General features: G+C 30.6%; 1 protein-coding gene, 1 long non-coding RNA gene and 8 other non-coding genes across 10 annotated transcripts; 1 reads left to right on the top strand and 9 right to left on the bottom strand.

The window, feature by feature from the left end:
• Positions 1–13: 13 nt before the first annotated feature.
• LOC114190362 lies at positions 14–5892 on the bottom strand. Its single transcript, XR_003605795.1, has 3 exons — positions 5763–5892; positions 1985–2168; positions 14–617 (listed from the first exon to the last, which is right to left on the bottom strand). It is a non-coding gene; the product is annotated as an uncharacterized LOC114190362 (long non-coding RNA).
• TRNAP-UGG lies at positions 2383–2454 on the bottom strand. Its single transcript has one exon. It is a non-coding gene; the product is annotated as a tRNA-Pro (tRNA).
• TRNAP-UGG lies at positions 3826–3897 on the bottom strand. The gene has a single exon. It is a non-coding gene; the product is annotated as a tRNA-Pro (tRNA).
• Positions 5170–5241, bottom strand: TRNAP-AGG. Its single transcript has one exon. It is a non-coding gene; the product is annotated as a tRNA-Pro (tRNA).
• A 1623-nt stretch (positions 5893–7515) lies between the features above and the next one.
• Positions 7516–7587, bottom strand: TRNAP-UGG. The gene has a single exon. It is a non-coding gene; the product is annotated as a tRNA-Pro (tRNA).
• Positions 7588–8074: 487 nt separating this feature from the next.
• TRNAP-AGG lies at positions 8075–8146 on the bottom strand. The gene has a single exon. It is a non-coding gene; the product is annotated as a tRNA-Pro (tRNA).
• Positions 8147–9997: 1851 nt separating this feature from the next.
• On the bottom strand, positions 9998–10069 carry TRNAP-UGG. Its single transcript has one exon. It is a non-coding gene; the product is annotated as a tRNA-Pro (tRNA).
• A 546-nt stretch (positions 10070–10615) lies between these two features.
• On the bottom strand, positions 10616–10687 carry TRNAP-AGG. The gene has a single exon. It is a non-coding gene; the product is annotated as a tRNA-Pro (tRNA).
• A 4589-nt stretch (positions 10688–15276) lies between these two features.
• On the bottom strand, positions 15277–15348 carry TRNAP-CGG. The gene has a single exon. It is a non-coding gene; the product is annotated as a tRNA-Pro (tRNA).
• Positions 15349–16952: 1604 nt separating this feature from the next.
• LOC114190879 (LIM domain-containing protein WLIM1-like) lies at positions 16953–17950 on the top strand. The gene has a single exon (XM_028079947.1). It carries the CDS (start codon positions 17266–17268, stop codon positions 17860–17862), a length of 597 nt encoding a protein of 198 aa, XP_027935748.1. The 5' UTR covers positions 16953–17265; the 3' UTR covers positions 17863–17950.
• Positions 17951–18385: the final 435 nt, after the last annotated feature.

The raw sequence follows: 18385 nt of genomic DNA, 5'->3' as shown, positions 1-18385 counted from the left end.
TGTGCAGGGAGTTGAAATCTATCAATGACAGTGAAGTTTGGTGCTTCATGATCTCCTGTGGAAACTCCATCAACATTGATACTGTTGTAAATTGCTTTGAAAAAAGTAATTAAGCAGAAGCTTAAGTTATGCCCAATGAATTGTAGTACAAACATGTGATTTGATCTAATGTATGTTAAAATCCAAGTAACATCTGAGTGATTTGATCTAATTTACGTCTGAGTAACATCTGAGTGATTTGATCAATATGTGATCTGTCTGGCAATGTGTGTAACGTGTTTTAATCCATTTGTTTTGATGATTGATACCTCTGAGTACTAGGCATCATTGACAATCCACAACCTCCTACCTCATTTACTTTGAAATAACATAGTTGATTGTATTGCTTCAAAGTAAACTTGTGTAGTTATAATGTCGCACTTATCCTTATGATCACATGCCACACCCTCGGAGCTGTGACTGATGATGCTTCAAAACTTGTCGACAGATGCAGAAAACAAAGCAACTGCTTTGTCTCATACATGGCAAGCTAATTCACATCTTCTGTCCTTTTTTGTGGAAGAAACGCCATTGGAGCAACTCTTTTCTGACTGATAATAGAGTCCATGCCTTTGTGCCTATTCAAAAACAAAACAGACACAGATAAATATAAAAAATAAAATAAAAAATAGGGGCGTTCCAAAAATTGAGCTTGGGATCTCTTGAGGCTAAAACGAGAATAGTATCAGTAGACCAAAGGTATACACTGTAGTGAAGAGGGTTAAGTAGAATCTATGTATATTAAGATTACATACAGATGAGCAGATTTGATTTCCTGGATAAGCGCTTTTTTCAATCAAGGTATCTTGCATTTCTAGTCAAGCTATCAAAAAGACTTTGCATATTTACCCACCTGTTTTTTATTTTTAGACCAACTATGACTTGCAACACAACGTTCTACTACATTTTGGGTGTTAAATTGTCACTTGGTACTGAAGAACTGTGCATTAGCTATTACCACCATACACCAGTAAGTTGGTGAGATTGTCTTTTTTAACCACAACTTGAAACATCAATTTAATCCTTAATACTAATACTGTTTGTAAGTACGGTGGTATGAAATCAACTAATGATAGAGAATTTTGTTGCTTCAAGATTTCCTGTAAAATGTTAGCCTACATTGATACAGTAGTTAATCAGCTTATAAAACTTTTGAAACAAAAGAACTGAAGTTTCGCAATATATATCAGTTTATGTTGCATTACAGACTTTATTTATACCAAGCACAAGGAAGTAAGTTATGTCGGTGACATACTAATTTTCTTTTTCCTTTACCGACTGGCTTACACCAAATCCAACACCACATGATTGGCTATGTAGGTACATATGTCATCTTAGTGCTGTAAAGTGAAAAATAAAATGCGTGCCAATTATATGTGCAATGGATTTGAATAAATCATTGTGCACATACATTCATTCATGCATTGTGTGCAATGCACAATTATCAAGAAATCAATCCTGAAGCTTGTTGTTTGCTGATTATACAATAACTAATAAACCAAAATGGTCAAATTATTTTAAGGTAGATTATGTTTTTCTATATGTATCTGTTTCTAAATAGCATTAGAGACTGAATCATGTAGACTGAAAGTTCTTTCAGCATCATAACAGTTTTTCTTTTCCTTTGCTGACTGGCTTATACAACAGCTGAAAACGGCACATGATTTCACATGCAGCTTATCACATATAACATCCGAGTGTTGAATATTATAAAATAAGATATTTGATAATGTTTGATGTCGAATGGACTAGAATAAATAATTATGCAATTTGAACTCATTCACTTTTTCAAAATTGGTATATTCCTGTGACAGGCATCATGGACAACACAACAATTCACAATCTCCTTCCTTATAGATTTTGAAATAATTTAGTTGATTTAGTAATCACTTCATTGTACAATGCTGAGTTCAAATGCTTTTGAAACGAATATAAGAATGCATACCGCTATCTCAGTGTTGTAATAGATGCCTGCAAACCATGGGACAGATACAAAAATCAAAGTAACTTCTGCGTGCCTCTTGGGAATCTGTGTAGCTGGTGAACTCTAAAGGCTAATTCTGCCACATTGATAAGATTAGTTGCTATCTCCAGTTCTTGTGGTGGAAAAAACTGCACTGCAAGTATTGCTTCGGCAAACAGGGTGAATGTAGTGCATGTCTTTGTGCCAAGTAAAAATGTAAAGAACACACTAAAAATAATGGCAAACTCACACATGGGAATAATACAGCACAAATAAATATGAAAAAAGGGGCGCTGAGAGTGCAGTACATGTACATATCATTCCAAGTCTAGGACAAACATAAAAATATAATACAAAGACAAATAAATTCAGAAAATCAAGGGGCATTCCGAGAATCGAACTCGGGACCTCTCGCACCCAAAGCGAGAATCATACCACTAGACCAAATGCCCTTATTGAAATATTAATGTCCAACTTAGCGCTTTCTCTAACTTTCTATTAAAGTAGTTGATGAGTAGTGTTATTGTAAAATTGCTTAATAATGAGCAGATACGTTTTCCTGGATAGAGCACTAATAACAGTAACGGTAACTCATTTTTCTAACTTAGATATCAAAGAGAGTTTGCAAATTTACTCCTGTGGTTTCATATTGGTCAACAATGACTTCAGACACATTATTCTATCCCATTTTCTGTGCCAAGCTGTTACATGGTACAGAAAAATCCAAGCTGAAACTGTTTTCGTATCATTTTATTCATCCGAAGGCAATCATGTCTGTTATTATTTAAACAAACAAACTATCAAGATAAGCTTGTCAACTTCCAAAGCTTCAAAACGATAAAATTTAGAAATAAACCCTAATGCCTATTGTTTGGAAATTATAAAAAATTAATCAATCAATTTGATGAAATTAGTTTAGGGTAGATTCTGGTGTTAAAACTTTGTTTCTAACTTCTACATCTGACTTTTACTGCATTACATCACTAAAATGATAGCATTCTCTTTTTCAAGAGTTGAAACATTACTTGTACTTTTATGTTGTGTTTGCTTTAAAGAGAGTATATTTGCGAGGAAAGAAATGAGAGCTCATGTGATGTTCTTTTAAGAGTATTTGTGCAGATGGCATAGCGAGGATATCAGGAATCTCTGGAATTTGTAATCACGGACATAATGCGAAGATTTGGTAGGATTGGCTTGCGGTATTAAATATTTACCCATTTACCACCTCTTCGTTGCAAACACACTCTCGTTGCAACCATGAGGAGCTGCAACCATGAGAAGTCTCGCTGCAAACACAAATCCGATCCCATTTGTGCTAGATCGGATACGCTACTCGTGGATTCGATCCCATTTGTGTTGGATCGGATCCGCTGGTCTTGGATTCGTTCCTTTGGCTGGATCGGATACGAGTATGGTGGATCGGATACATTGTGTGGTGGATCGGTTACGGGGTGGTGGATCGGACACTAATTAAACTAAGGGCTAAATGGTAATTTCATTATTACTTCTACTAAAACATATTTTTTAATTTATCCCATCAATCAAATCTTTCCCAAAACTTTCACAAAAATTACTTCTAAATTTACTCACCATCACTTCTAAATCCCTTAAAAAAAACAACACAAATTAATGTTTTATCATTTCACAATTTAAGGGGGCTGAAATCCATTGGTTTGGAGAAGTTTCTTGCTTCTTGATTTAATAAAAAGAACTCCTAAAACATAGGTACAATTGTTGATTGGCTTATACATTTGTTAGGCATCATGGACAATAAAAATATACTTTAGAATAAAACAGGCACAAAAGAAAAATGAATAAAAACAGGGGCATTCCGAGAATCGAACTCGGGACCTCTCGCACCCAAAGCGAGAATCATACCACTAGACCAAATGCCCACATTGAAAAACGTGGGCTAAATTATTATTTTTTTCCTTCATGGTTTTCAGTTCTACAGTAAAATTGCATACAAATTCTAAGATTTGGCTACCTGGACGGCTAATTAGATTTCGGTCAAGATAACTTGTTTTTCCAAGTCAATACATGAAAGAAGGTTGGCTTACCACTCTGGTTTTAAATATTTAAAGACTTCCAATGAATTGCCATATAATTTAATTACATTTACGGTAGCAAGTTGTCACTCATTACTGCAAAACTTCCAGTTAAAACTACTAATCATTCTTCCAATACATTCTCGTTCAGCTCCTGATGCTTATTGTTTTATAAGTATACCACATAACAAGTAAAGCTTGTCAGTTTCTAGACTTCAAAGGCTTAAAATTAAGAAATAATTGCTAGTTGGTATGTAAGATAAGGATTAACAAACTCGAGTTACTTGGGAACTCACCCTAAGTGAGAATCAGATGACAAGACCAAAAGCCTCACCATGCAAAATCTGTTGTTTGCCAATTATATCAAAAGGTAATTAATTGCTTTGCTAAATTTTTTCAAGGTTTGCTATACTATGAAGTTAAAAACTTTGCCTCTATGACTTGTAAATTTGACTTTTAACACATGAAATCAGTAAGTTGGTAGTATTGTTTTTCTTACACAAGTTGAAACATTATTTTTACCTCACAATTCTAATATTGTTTCTAAGTGCAGTGGTCTGAAATTCAACACCGCATGTTTTGATATGAAGGTTAATCACATATTCCACCGAGTGTTTGTAAAATACAAAATAAGATACTTGCTAATTACATGTGCAAAAGGATTTAAAGATATAATTGTGTCGATACATTTGTTTGTAAGAATTTGATATTTAAGGGTGTCTACATGATCAACAACAACTCACAACCTCCTTCCTTATTCAGTTGATTAAGCAATATTTTAATTGCTTGTAGAATATATAGTTCACAAGGCGCATACTTAGAGTTAAGACCAGATACCACAATCTAAGCATTAAAACAGATGCTTGCTAACATGTGGGGAGATAGGTAAATCATACAATCTAGGTGTCTTGAAGCTTAACTGTTAAAAGACATATCAATAGTCAAACAAAGTACAAACAGAACTGATTGCTTAGATTGTGATTTGCATCTTCACCTGGTTCTCTACGAAAAAAAAAATGCAACTACAAGTATTCTATTCTGTCTGAGAATGCAGGGCTTTCCTTGAGCCTTCTCGATGAGAAAAACACATCAAGACAATTAAGGTAAAGACAAAAAAACGGGGCATTCCGAGAATTGAACTCGGGACCTCTCGCACCCTAAGCGAGAATCATACCACTAGACCAAATGCCCACATTGAGAGAATTTGGGCAAAGTCAAATCTCTGAGTTTTACTTTAGAATTGCATACGCATGCCACATTCTCTTCAATACTACCTGAATAGGCAATTGTAAGTCAAGCAAACCAGTTTTTTTCACATCAAGGTATCAAAGTGAGTTTACTAATTTACCACTCTGGTTTAATGTATAAACTTTCTCCGTATAGATACCCTGTTTTGGAGACAATGGAGTTCAAGTCATGGAACTATTGAGCATTAAATGTGTGAGGACCTCTCCTAATCTAGATTCTTTACCTGCTTTTCTTTATAATGGACCTGTGCCATTGTCTCTGGTTTTATATTATAATTATCAACTACGACTTACAACAAATTATTGTATTACATATTCTGTGGCAAGCAGTTAAAGAATGAATCCTTTCATCGCAGCACAATCACATGCAACCTCTCTGATGCTTATTGTTAATTAAGTAATCGAATTAACAAGTAAAGTTCTTTAACGTCCAGAAATTGAAAAGGGTAAAATTAGAAATGAAACCTGGTGTTTGTGAGTTGGTATTTGACTATACCATTTACCAAGTGAAGTCAAGCCTGTCAGCTTCCAAATCGTCAAAGAACGAAAAGTGCGGCGGAAGAACCGGAACCTCTCGCACCCTAAGCTCCAATCATCTTACTCAACCCTCTATTCATTTTTATTCTCGTAATATGACCTAACCTAATCGCTTTTTCAATAGAAGTTTTTTATTTAAAAATATCCGCAAGAAAATAATAAGACAAAAGAAAAAGAAAGTTTGTGTACTTATTCCTTATAAATAAACTGAAGCAGTTCATTTTTTATGACATATAATTTATTTTGTCTACATATAAATCTTTTATGACATATAATTTATTTTGTCTACATATAAATCTTTTTTTACCTCAAATATTAGTATTTTAGGACCAAAACTAATATATATATATATATATATATATATTAATAAATATATTTACTACAATATTTTGTTTTTAACTTATTATAATGCTATCAGTAATAAATTAATAAATATATAATAGTATTAATATCTTTTATGAACTAATAAAGAGTATCTAGCATGTTAACATAATGAATGTGGATTCTCTGTTGTATTTTGTTGTGTTGTTTCTTTATTGTGTTTCCATACATTGATTATCATTAATTTTGATATTTAAAATATATTAAAAAATATTTAAAATATTAACACAGTGTATTTTTAATGTTCGACAGCACAAAAAAAAAAAATCAATAAAGAATCTGGACTGTAATATAATTATAATTATATTTGTTAACTTCTATCAAAGTGAAAATTATAAAGTAGTATATCAAAATAAATAATACCTATGATGGTGACAAAGTCAAAAGTTTGCCTAAACATTTTCATTATAGTAAAGTAGAAATTACAATGCTGTATAAGATAATTGTAGGTGATAATATTTGTTAAAAGTTTGTTTTATATGTGCAGGGGGCTGAAATCTATCAATGACAGTAAAGTTTGGTGCTTCATGATCTTCTGTTGAAACTTCATCAACTGATACTGTTGTAGATTGGCATGTAAAAAGAAGTAATTAGACAGAAGCTTAAGTACAGACATGTGATTTGATCTAATTATGTGTTAAAATTTACGTCTGAGTAACATCCGAGTGATTTGATCGACATTTGATTTGTCTTGCAATGTGTGTAATATGATTTCATCTATTTGTTTTGATGTGTGATACGTCTTAGTACTAGGCACCATGGACAATCCACAACCTCCTTCATCATTTACTTTGAAATAACATAGTTGATTGTATTGCTTCATAGTAAAATTGTAGAGTTAAAATGTTGCATATTTACCTTCTGTTTTGTTATATTTAGACCAACTATGACTTGCAACACCATATTCTACTACATTTTCTGTGGCAAATTGTCACTTGGTACTCAAAATCTTTTAGCTAAAACTGTAGATGTATTACATTCACTACACAGAAAAGCCTTGTTGTGCCAATTTTATAGATACTACTAAATTGATTTGCGAAAACTTTTAAGATGTATTATGAAGTTGAAACTTTGCCTCTAACTTGTATATCTGACTTCTACCACATGACATCAGTAAAAATTGTTGGCACTCTAACTTGCATCAAGTTGAAGCTTTAGTTGTACCTATGGAACTGTTTAACAAGTTCAGGTAGCTGAAATCCATCACCAAAAGAGAATTTTGTTGCTTCTTGATCTCAACATTGATACAGTCATTGAATGGCTCATAAAACAAAGAACTGAAGGCATATGAAAAAATAAAGGGGCATTCCGAGAATCGAACTCGGGACCTCTCGCACCCAAAGCGAGAATCATACCACTAGACCAAATGCCCACATTGAAGTAAATGGGGCCAAGTTTAAATTATCTATAGTTAAACCTGCTTAAAATTGTTTACATATAAATGACCATATTTGCTTACCTAGATAGGTAGGTAACTAGTTTTTGCAATGCCCCTTTGGTTTTATAATTTAAGACCAATTATGGCTGGCCATTTAATGTCATTAAACTTTTGTGGCAAGTTGATTCTTATTACGGACAAATTTCCAATCAGAACTCTTAATGCATCTCACCATTCTTTTCAAGGCATTCACATTCAGCCTATTTTATAATTAAACAAACTAACAAGTCAAGCTTGGCAGCTTTCATATGTCAAAGGTTAAGATTTAGAAATAATAAATTGATGAGGTAGTTATACCGAAAAGTAATAAATTGATTTGGTTGGATTCTGAAGTTTTCACCACATGACATCAGTAATAGCATTGTCTTTTTCACCGCATGAAGTTACAGAAAAACAAAGGCACCACAAACAAAAAACATAAGGGGCATTCCGAGAATTGAACTCGGGACCTCTCGCACCCTAAGCGAGAATCATACCACTAGACCAAATGCCCACTTTGGAAACCTTACGCAAAGTTTATTATATTCCTATGAATCTGACAGTGGGGCACACAGATTTTCACCAGTTGAACTACAGTGAAATACAAAACAAGTTAGCTTCCTTCTACACTCGACCAAAACTTAAAGCATTAGACTTGTCTTTCATTCTCACTTGTATATTGAGCACCTTATTTCTATTTAATGTGAGAATTCACTTTCATATTTAAACTCCAACAATCTCCCACGCATAAAATAACCAGATTTGCTTACATAGACAGACAATTATAAGTCACGTGTTTTCTCGTCAGGGTATCAAAATATTTTGCATGCATTTGCTCTTGTAATTTTGTATCATCTTGTATGTGATGTGTTTTATTTTACATTTTAAAGGAGTTAAAAGAGAAGACGCTTAGATTTATCTCGGTATGCATGCATGATCATTTAAGTACATTTATGTTAGAGATTATATATCTGATAGAGATGTGAGGCAAATTTATATTATATACAAATCTCATTATATAAAGCGTTGAACTAACATTAAAGTTCACTTATAATACACCAAAATAGTTATTTAAAAAGTCTATCTTAATGAAATTTGTAAAATTTATCGAGTCATTTGTTTTCAAATCACATCACTATAAATCAACAATAATATTTAGTCATATATTTAAAATATATATGTTTCGATCCGAAAATCTATTAGAGATCGCATGTCAACTCAGAATAAACAAAAGAGAGTGACACATCATTCCGTTCTATGTCACATTGAAATTATCGAAGGAATTTATACCATCACTGCAAAAAGTGAAAACTATTAGGATAATATGTGTATGGGTAATAGGCCGGTCATATCCCGGTCCCGGGGAGAGGGAAGGAGACGCGTGCGCAAGCCCAGCAGGCAAAGGAAAAGTGGCCAACATGGTGTAGAGGTCGGGTGCATCTCGGCTCGCCGCCTGGCTGGGTATATCTTGGCCCAATAGTGACTAGTTAGGTGAGAATGATGATGTACAGACGAGAAGCACGTAATCTCAGTAAATAAGGAAAGAGTTGATCATTGACAATGTACAGACGAACGATCTCAGTCAATAAGGAAAGAACTAATACGTGCAGTGCAATCTTAGTCAAAAAAGAAAAAGTTGATCCTCGAATATGAACGACCCACAGATAATAATAACAGGTTTGTCAAGTGAACAGTATAAATTAGGGTCTAGTGACTACAAGGGGTATGTTTTCTCACTTTACTACATACACCTCATACGAATCATTATTTGACTTGAGCGTGCCTGTAAGTACCTTCACCCTCGGAGTTCACACGACAAGCAAATCCAAGAAGAATCCATAGAGGAGTAGAAGAAGGGTCGACGCAGAAGATTCTTGAGATCATCTGATTTGTACTAAAATAGTATTGATGAGGTATAATATGATTTATTGAAATTGGACTTCACCGAATCTAATATTGCCAAAAGAGAAATTTAACCTTTGTTGTTTCCATGCTTCTCAAATTTTCAGTTTCACATTTTCTTCCGGCATAATATGTATAATTTCCTTTTAGATTATCTGTATCCTAACATCAGAATTTTATGGTGGAACTTGCAGTTATGTTGTTAAAGCTGCTGATTATTCCGAATTACCTTTCTCAAGAGATGAAATTCTTGACTACTGAGCAAACCTTCACTAAATTGGATTCACGCGCTAATTTTGGGCGATAATACTGACAAAACTGGAGCATTGTCTAAGCAAAAAGTTTGCTCCATATGTGCAGACGACTGAAATCTATCAATGATAGAGGCAAGTTTGGTGCTTCAGATCTTCTGCATAAACTCCACCAACATAGCAAAAAACATAAATTAATGTGAATAACAAATGGGGCATTCCGAGAATCGAACTCGGGACCTCTCGCACCCAAAGCGAGAATCATACCACTAGACCAAATGCCCACATTGAGATAGAAAAAATTAACATTAATCTATGTTAATAGTTTTCTGAGCACGTCACATTTTGTGCAATCCTGTATTAGGATTGCGTACAAAAAGACAAGATAATTTGCTGTTACTGTGAAGGAATAAAAGAGAGTTTACTTATTTACCCCTCTGATCTTATATTTTAAGATCAACTACGACTTGTAACATAATATTTTATTGCATTAATTTTTTCACTTGGTAGTTGGTATTCAAAATTTTGCAGCTAAAACTGTTGATGTAGCAATCAATGATCCCAACCCTCATTCACATGGAGCCTCTGATGCTAATTCTTATTTATCAAAACAAACAAGTGAAGCTTGTCAGCTTCCAAAGCTCCAAAAGGCTAATTTAGAAATAATACCTTGTGCTTCTTGGTACTTAATTGCTAATTAACAAATCAAGACAAAGTTTTGAATTTCCAAATTATCAAAATGAAGGGCATTCCCAGAGTCATATCACAAAGACCAAAAGCCTAATTTTATGCAAATTTACAAAAACACTTCAAAAGAAAAGAAACACGACGGGGCATTCCGAGAATTGAACTCGGGACCTCTCGCACCCTAAGCGAGAATCATACCACTAAACCAAATGCCCTTGTTCGAGAATAATGGGCATTTATTTTTAGTTGTATATATATTTCACATTGTCTCTGGTTCATTTGTTGATTTAAAAAACATTTTTGTATTACATACATTTTCATGTTAATGATCACTTTCATTTATTATTATTTAATTTACCAAGTCAAGGTTGCCAACTTCCAAATCTTAAAAAAATGGACATTATGAACTTGGAACCTCTCCAATGATCAACCAAACATTTGATGGCTTATTTTCGGTTTCCTTATTAAAAGGAGAAGCTTGGTAAAAGATTTTTTTATTGTAGAGTACATCAATAGAAAAATAAATTCTGTAGAGAAAGTTAAAGAAGTTGGTGTGTATATAAATGTGTATCAGAAATACTTTATTTTGTTTTATGCGTCTTAAGTCTATTCTTGTTTTGATTTAATCTTATTTATATGGACGATATTTTTTTATAATTTTTTTTAATTCTTATATGTTTAATTTGGTTGGTTTATCGGAAATATTTGTTACGAAGACATAACACTAAATGAAAATTAGGAATCCATATCATTTATAGATTTTTTGAAAAATAAATTTGTTGAAGAAACTCAACAACAATTAAAATCTAATCCCATAAATATAAAAAATAACATCACCTCAAATTTAAAATTAAAATTTTAAGACGATAAATTTATAAATTTTTCTTCTTATAAATTATTCAATTATGTGATTTAAATTTACATTTAAATTTCCAACATAATTTATAATACAAACAAAGTTTCTTAACTTTTTTAGTTTTACTGTGACTTAAATTTTCAACATAATTTCCAACTCAATGTTAATTAACATATTTAAAGGGGTAAAATATATCGTAAAATAAGATAACTAAATTATTTGAAATAATTACACGTAATATACTTTTAATATATTAAGAAAAGTGTTTTCTAGCATCTCTTTCTTAGTAATAAAGAATATATATATATATATATATATATATATATATATATATATATATATATATATATATATATATATATATATATATTACGAATAAATGAACATTAGATTCTAAAAATAACACATATACTAGATTTCTAAGAAAATAAATACATCCCCTATGTAACACATGATAAATCTATTATAATGCTAATAAATTTATAAATTTAGCAGTGATTAGCAAAAGATTATTAAACAATCAATGATATATTACATTTACAAATATCATCATAAATATAATGATAAATAATAACAAATATTTTTATTATAAACTTTGAATATGATTAATAATAAATAAAATTGTTATGAATTGTAATTACTAATTTAATGTATGTTATAGTAAATTATTTTATTAAAATCATATTATTTAGCACTCCTTTTAGAGTTTACATCTTTTTTTCTTACTCTATTTTGAAATTGTGTTTACTTTAACGTTTGTATTTTTTCCACAGGAAAAAGAGAGCAATAAAACTTGCTCACTTCTATGCATTTGAGAGAGGAAAAAACGAAAGAATAAAGAAATTCATTTATTTTTTAATTATTTCTCATGAACGAATAGATTCTTGAACTGAAAGGTGAAGATACGTAACATTAATTGACCAAAAAATTGTTATAAAAAAATTGAAAAAGTAATTTCTTTTATTAAAATATTTTATTTTAATATTTTTTTATAAAATAAATCTAAGTCATCTAATTATAATTTTAAATTGCTTTCTAAATTAAGAACAATTTGATATTTTTTTCTATTAAACTTCATTTTTAATTTATTACATCAATTAAACCATTTACAAATTATAAAAAATTTACTCTTAAATTCATTTATTTTTATCTCTAAATTCTTTAAAGTGAACGATACAAACTTCACAATTATACTTTATATTTGTTTAATAAATTAAGTAATTGACTTATCTAAATCTTATTCAACTCAACCCATAATCACTACTCACTGCTATAATCAAGAAAGAAAGAATGGTATGTACCTTAATGCAAATAATTTATATTTAAGTTTGTGTTCATTAATTAAAAATCATGTTATCATTTTAGTTTCATAGTATTTTTTAATATTTGTAACGAAATATTCTATGGTTATAATCATGTTCTTTAATTATATTTGTGTTTTGTGTCAAACAAGTTGTTTTAATAGATTTAATCCAAATATAACATTTACAAATTTAATGTACCACAACAACATGTTTTAAATTATTAATAATAAAAATTAAACCAGATTCAAATTCAAACTTTGATGAATTAAATTAACAAATAAGAAAAAAGAAGTATATAAATCAGCTCGCGGATACAAATCTAAGTTTCTCATGGTTGGTCCTATTATTAAAAGGCACAGGGTTTGGTTTCTACAATTTTTTTTTTGTTTCGAATGGGCTTATGAAAAAAAAAAACAGTTAGTAAACTTAACACATTTTAATATTAATAATAATAACACAGTTACGAAAAAAAATATTCAAACAAATATTCTAAAAAAAGTTAGTAAACTTAACACATTTTAATATTAATAATAATAACACAGTTACGAAAAAAATATTCAAATAAATCTTCTAAAAGAAAGTTAGTAAACTTAACACGTTTTAATATTAATAATAACAAGACAGTTACGAAAAAAAATATTCAAATAAATCTTCTAAAAAAAAGTTAGTAAACTTAACACATTTTAATATTAATAATAATAACACAGTTAGGAAAAAAATATTTAAATAAATCTTCCGAAGTATGTAATGTTTTAATTAGCAAAACAAAAAACGAGATAAAAACTAACCTCCACCAACACCATAAATCGAGTTCAGCAATTAACTTCCCATAATTGAAATCTCACCTTAAAAAAAGTCCATAACTTAGGTTGTTTTGATTACTCCATTTATAATTTCGTTGAAAAGAGATTTAGATTAAAATGAAGTGAGGTTACTTAATTTGGATCGGCTAGGAATGTTTTTCAGAGAAGTAGTTTCATATGTTTCAATATAGGTTAACTCAATTCATTATTTGCGCACCCATTCTTGTACATTGCACCTCTGTTCATTTACCCTTTGTACTCATTGTAAATGCTAACACTCCGTCGGATTGTAAATTAGAAATTTATGCTGCATGCACCCCTGTTTTAGCTATCACACCCATGCTTTATGTTTCATTTGGTTTTATGTTTTTTATATATAAATTCATTTTTCTGAAATTTTTTCTTAAATAAAGTTTGATTATCATGTCTAATCTCAGACTTGCTTGATAATTAAATGTTTTTCTTAAATAAATTTTAATTATCATGTCTACTATCGTATTTGTTTGATCACTAAATGTTTTTCTTAAATAAAGTTTAATTATCATGTCTAGTTTCGGACTTGCTTGATAATTAAATTTCTTTTCTTAAATATAAGTTTTAATTATCATGTATAGTCTCGGACTTACTTGATAATTAAATGTTTTTTCTTAAATAAAGTTTAATTATTATGTTTAGTCTCGGACTTGCTTGATAATTAAATGTTTTTCTTTATCATGTTGAGTCTCAGATTCACTTGATAAATAATACATATACATTAAAATTTAAAATAAAAAATAATAACGATAAAAAGGGATATTAATCAAATTGAAGTTTTTAATAATTTGTTTTTAATAGAGAATTACTTAACCCTAATTTCTCATTTTTGTAGGAACAAGGTTAAACACCTTATCGAGCCCTGAAATAAAATTTAAAAAAATGTTTTCTTCATTCATATTAGTGTGTTTTTCTTGATTTTTTGGAAAAAAAATATTTTAAAATCAAATTATTTTTGCACACTTGATTAAAGGGAACTGGCTTAGGAGGGATGTATAGGGTGCTAATACCTTTCTTACACATAACCGACTCCCGGTCTTGATTCGGTTTCACAAACCATTTTGTAGGTTTTCTATAGTTTCCCAAAAATTATGGTGGCGACTCCCTCTATTAAATTTTTATTTTAAAATGTTTTTTTATGTTTGTTGTCCTGTCGGGATTTTTTCCGAGGTTATGACAATTAATAAATTTAAAAAAGATGAACGAAAAGTAATATGCAGCTCCACACTTATCTAATATGTAGTTTATAGCTCATTTGCTCATTATTTCCCCTTATGTTGCAGATATGATTTCATCTATTTTTTTTTCAAGTTAGCCAGCTAGTGCAAGGAATAAGGGTTGATTTGTATAACTTATAATCAAATTTGTAGTGGTACATAAGTACATCACATTGGATTACTAAATTAGATTTATTATTAAATTTAAAAAAATTGTACGAATGGAAATATGTAGTTCCCCACTTTTTTTTATTGTACAAAAATTTAATATGCAGTTTGTAGCTCATTTGTTCATTATTCCCCTTATGTTGCAGATATAATTTCACCTTTTTTTTTTCAAGTCAGTCACCTAGTTCAAGTAATAAGGGTTTATTTGTATAATTTATAATCAAATTTGTGGGTGGTAGATAAGAAGTACATCACATTGGATTACTAAATAAGATTTATTAATAAATTTTAAAAATTGTAAGAAAGGACATAAGCAAAAAAATTTAAAAGAAATTTACAAGTATATGATTTCAAGCCGACTAGTGTAGGTAATAAAGGTTTATTAATCAAATTCGTTGTGGTACATAACTGTAATCAAAAGTGGGGGCATTCCGAGAATCGAACTCGGGACCTCTCGCACCCGAAGCGAGAATCATACCACTAGACCAAATGCCCAGACCCCTAGTGTGGTTTAATTACTTAAAATTGTTAGTTACTACTTTTAGAATTAAGTAAACTTTATACCGCATATTAAATTATTTTTCCGTAGCAAGCTTTAATGCTTAAAAAGTTCCCTCAAAAACAAAGTTTAACAAAAAACACTTAAGAATTAAAAAGTGCATCGAACTCAAAGCCAGTCGCACCCACATCTAGAATCAAACCACCAGACCAAATGCCCTACGTTACTTCGAGTTATTTTTAAAATATTATACGTTAATAACATTTTTTTAATCATCATCTAATCAGAAACTTATTAGTATCATATCGCTGATCTCCTTTGTGAGTCAAATGTATATATATAGGTAAATGAAACTATATATATCGCACCACAAAAAACAATTTTAGGAAGTAGTTTTTTAATTATTTGAATATTTATTAAATTGTATATGAAATTTACATATTAAAATAGTTTGTGTAATAAATTCATAAATATAGATATAAATAAAATAGGAACGTTACAAGGCTTCACTTTGATTTTTCCATTAGCAGGTTATTTTGAAGGCCCGATCATTATGGTCAACTCGTGGGGCCTTCTTCCTGTTCCTCAAAGGAAAGTTTCAGTACCTCCACTTTTATTTTTGAAAGTCAGAATAGTCTTTTGACTTTTTTTAGTACGGTAAAAATTTTCTCTTCATATATATTAACTCTATCATTACACTCGGCCCTCATCCACTCATCCCAAAATAAATGCATTTTGGAATACAGTTAAAAAAAATAATAGATTTCAAAATTCGATGAATAAATAATTTCACCAAATTTCAAAATTCTGTTAAGATTTCTACCAAATTTTGAAATTCGATTTAGAAATTTATCAGGATTCAAAATCGTATTAAGTAGCTCAGTGGATATCGGAATTTGATTAAACAGTCTTCCAAATTACAAAATTCGGTTAATATTTATTTAAAGTATTTTTTAAATTAAAAATTTAATAAACATTTTAATTATATAATTTTTCTAAATATTTGTTTAAATTAACATAAAAATAAAATATATTTCACTTTAATTTTAATTTAATAAAAATTTAAATAAATTTTATTAATATAATTTAATATATGTTAACTGGATTTATTTTTTAAAAATATTTTTTCAAATTTAATTTAATAAATATTTTTTTAAATGTTTATTTTAATTAACATAAAAAAAAGATTTCATCTGAATTTGAATTTAATAACGTTCTCATATTTGGATTACTCTGCTGCTGGTAAACCTGTTGTTTGGTTCTCATATAAAAGAACAAACTTATGGATACCATTTATTTAAAAGAATAATGATAAATAGACACTTTATTTTTTAATTTACAATTTAACACCAATAAAAAAATATTTATATTTTAAAAATAAAATAATTTAGAAAGAATTAAATAAAAAAAGTACATATATGAGATTTTTTAGGTGGTAGATAGGTGAAGAAAAATGAAATGGTACTCACCATTTTCCTATTTAAAATAATGTATACCTATGCATTCATCTTCAACTAAATTTAGAGTATCCATAAATACCATAATAGACTTATTCAAGAAAATTGTGGGTTTGCAACAAACCCTAATTAATGTAGGACACGTAGAACAATCTATACAAATCTCCGTTCATCTGAACCACAATTTAATTACTGAAATCAAAACCACTCCTTGATATTCGTGGTTGTTAAGGTGATCCGAAATTCACTCGTGTCCACAATTTGTCTCTTTATAACCCTTGCTGTGCTCTCCATTTTTTCATCATCGGAAGCAGCAAGAAAGAGAAAGAAGCTTAAGGGAGAAGGAGCAAAGGAAATTCTTGCAACAAAGAGTGCAGCTTTTCCTCTCTTTCTCTCTTGTTCATTCTTTCTCTCATCACCCTTTGGTGATATAATAATATAATAAAGAAAGAAGCCATGGCCAGCTTCGGAGGAACCACACAAAAGTGCATGGCTTGTGACAAAACCGTTTACCTTGTCGACAAGCTAACTGCTGATGGCCGTGTCTACCACAAAGCCTGCTTCAGATGCCACCATTGCCGCAACACCCTTAAGCTCAGCAACTACTGTTCTTTTGAGGGGGTCCTATATTGCAGACCTCATTACGATCAACTTTACAAGCGAACCGGAAGCTTGGACAAAAGCTTCGAGGGAACACCCAAAGTTCAGAAACCAGAGAAACCAATCATCGAAAGTGAGAACTCTAAGGGCATCGCAAACGTCTTCTTGGGAACCAGGGACAAATGTGTGTGCTGCAAAAAGACGGTGTATCCCACTGAGAGGGTAACCGTTAATGGCACACCCTACCATAAGAGCTGCTTCAAATGTACCTATGGAGGTTGCACCATAAGCTCTTCCAACTTCATCACGCACGAGGGAAAACTCTACTGCAAGCACCATCACATTCAACTCTTCAAGGAGAAGGGTAACTACAGTCAGCTTGAGAATGACCAGGTTCCTACTACCACCACCGAATCATCAACATCAACAACATCAACGGAACCCGTTGCTTGATTGAACTCGCATAGAATGCTAGCATTTGTTTTGCTCCGTTAATGCTTGTAAACAATATCTTTATTCAAGAGACAGAAAGTTTGCTCTATATTCACGCGTGCGTCTTTGCATCTTCCACATCTACTTTTTCAAGTTAACAAAAAAATTCTCAATACACATTCATTTTGGTGTAACTAAAATATTCAAACTGTTTAATCGCTCATTCCTGTTCCAATTCTATTTAAGCATTAAAACGCGATAATATGAATTGAATAAATAAATATAGGTATGATGTTTTTTAAATACAGGCTTAATTACGTTTATTTCTCTCTAAAATTGAGTGTGATTTGATCCTAATTTTTTTTTACTCCCTTAAAATTAACTTCCGTGATTTACTAAATTTGATTAAAAAAAAAGTTTTTCATGATTTCAAGTTTAACATTAAAACTTTAGGGTTGTTAATATTGTTTTCATTAATCCAAATTTAGGAAAAAATGTTTATTTTTTTACTTTATTAAATTTTAAAAAATTGATTCAGGAGACT

The sequence above is a fragment of the Vigna unguiculata genome, chromosome 7, assembly GCF_004118075.2.
Source record: "Vigna unguiculata cultivar IT97K-499-35 chromosome 7, ASM411807v1, whole genome shotgun sequence".
Taxonomy (NCBI): Eukaryota; Viridiplantae; Streptophyta; class Magnoliopsida; order Fabales; family Fabaceae; genus Vigna; species Vigna unguiculata.
Note: the sequence above shows the minus strand (reverse complement) of the source record. Positions and strands in the feature narration are given on the sequence as shown.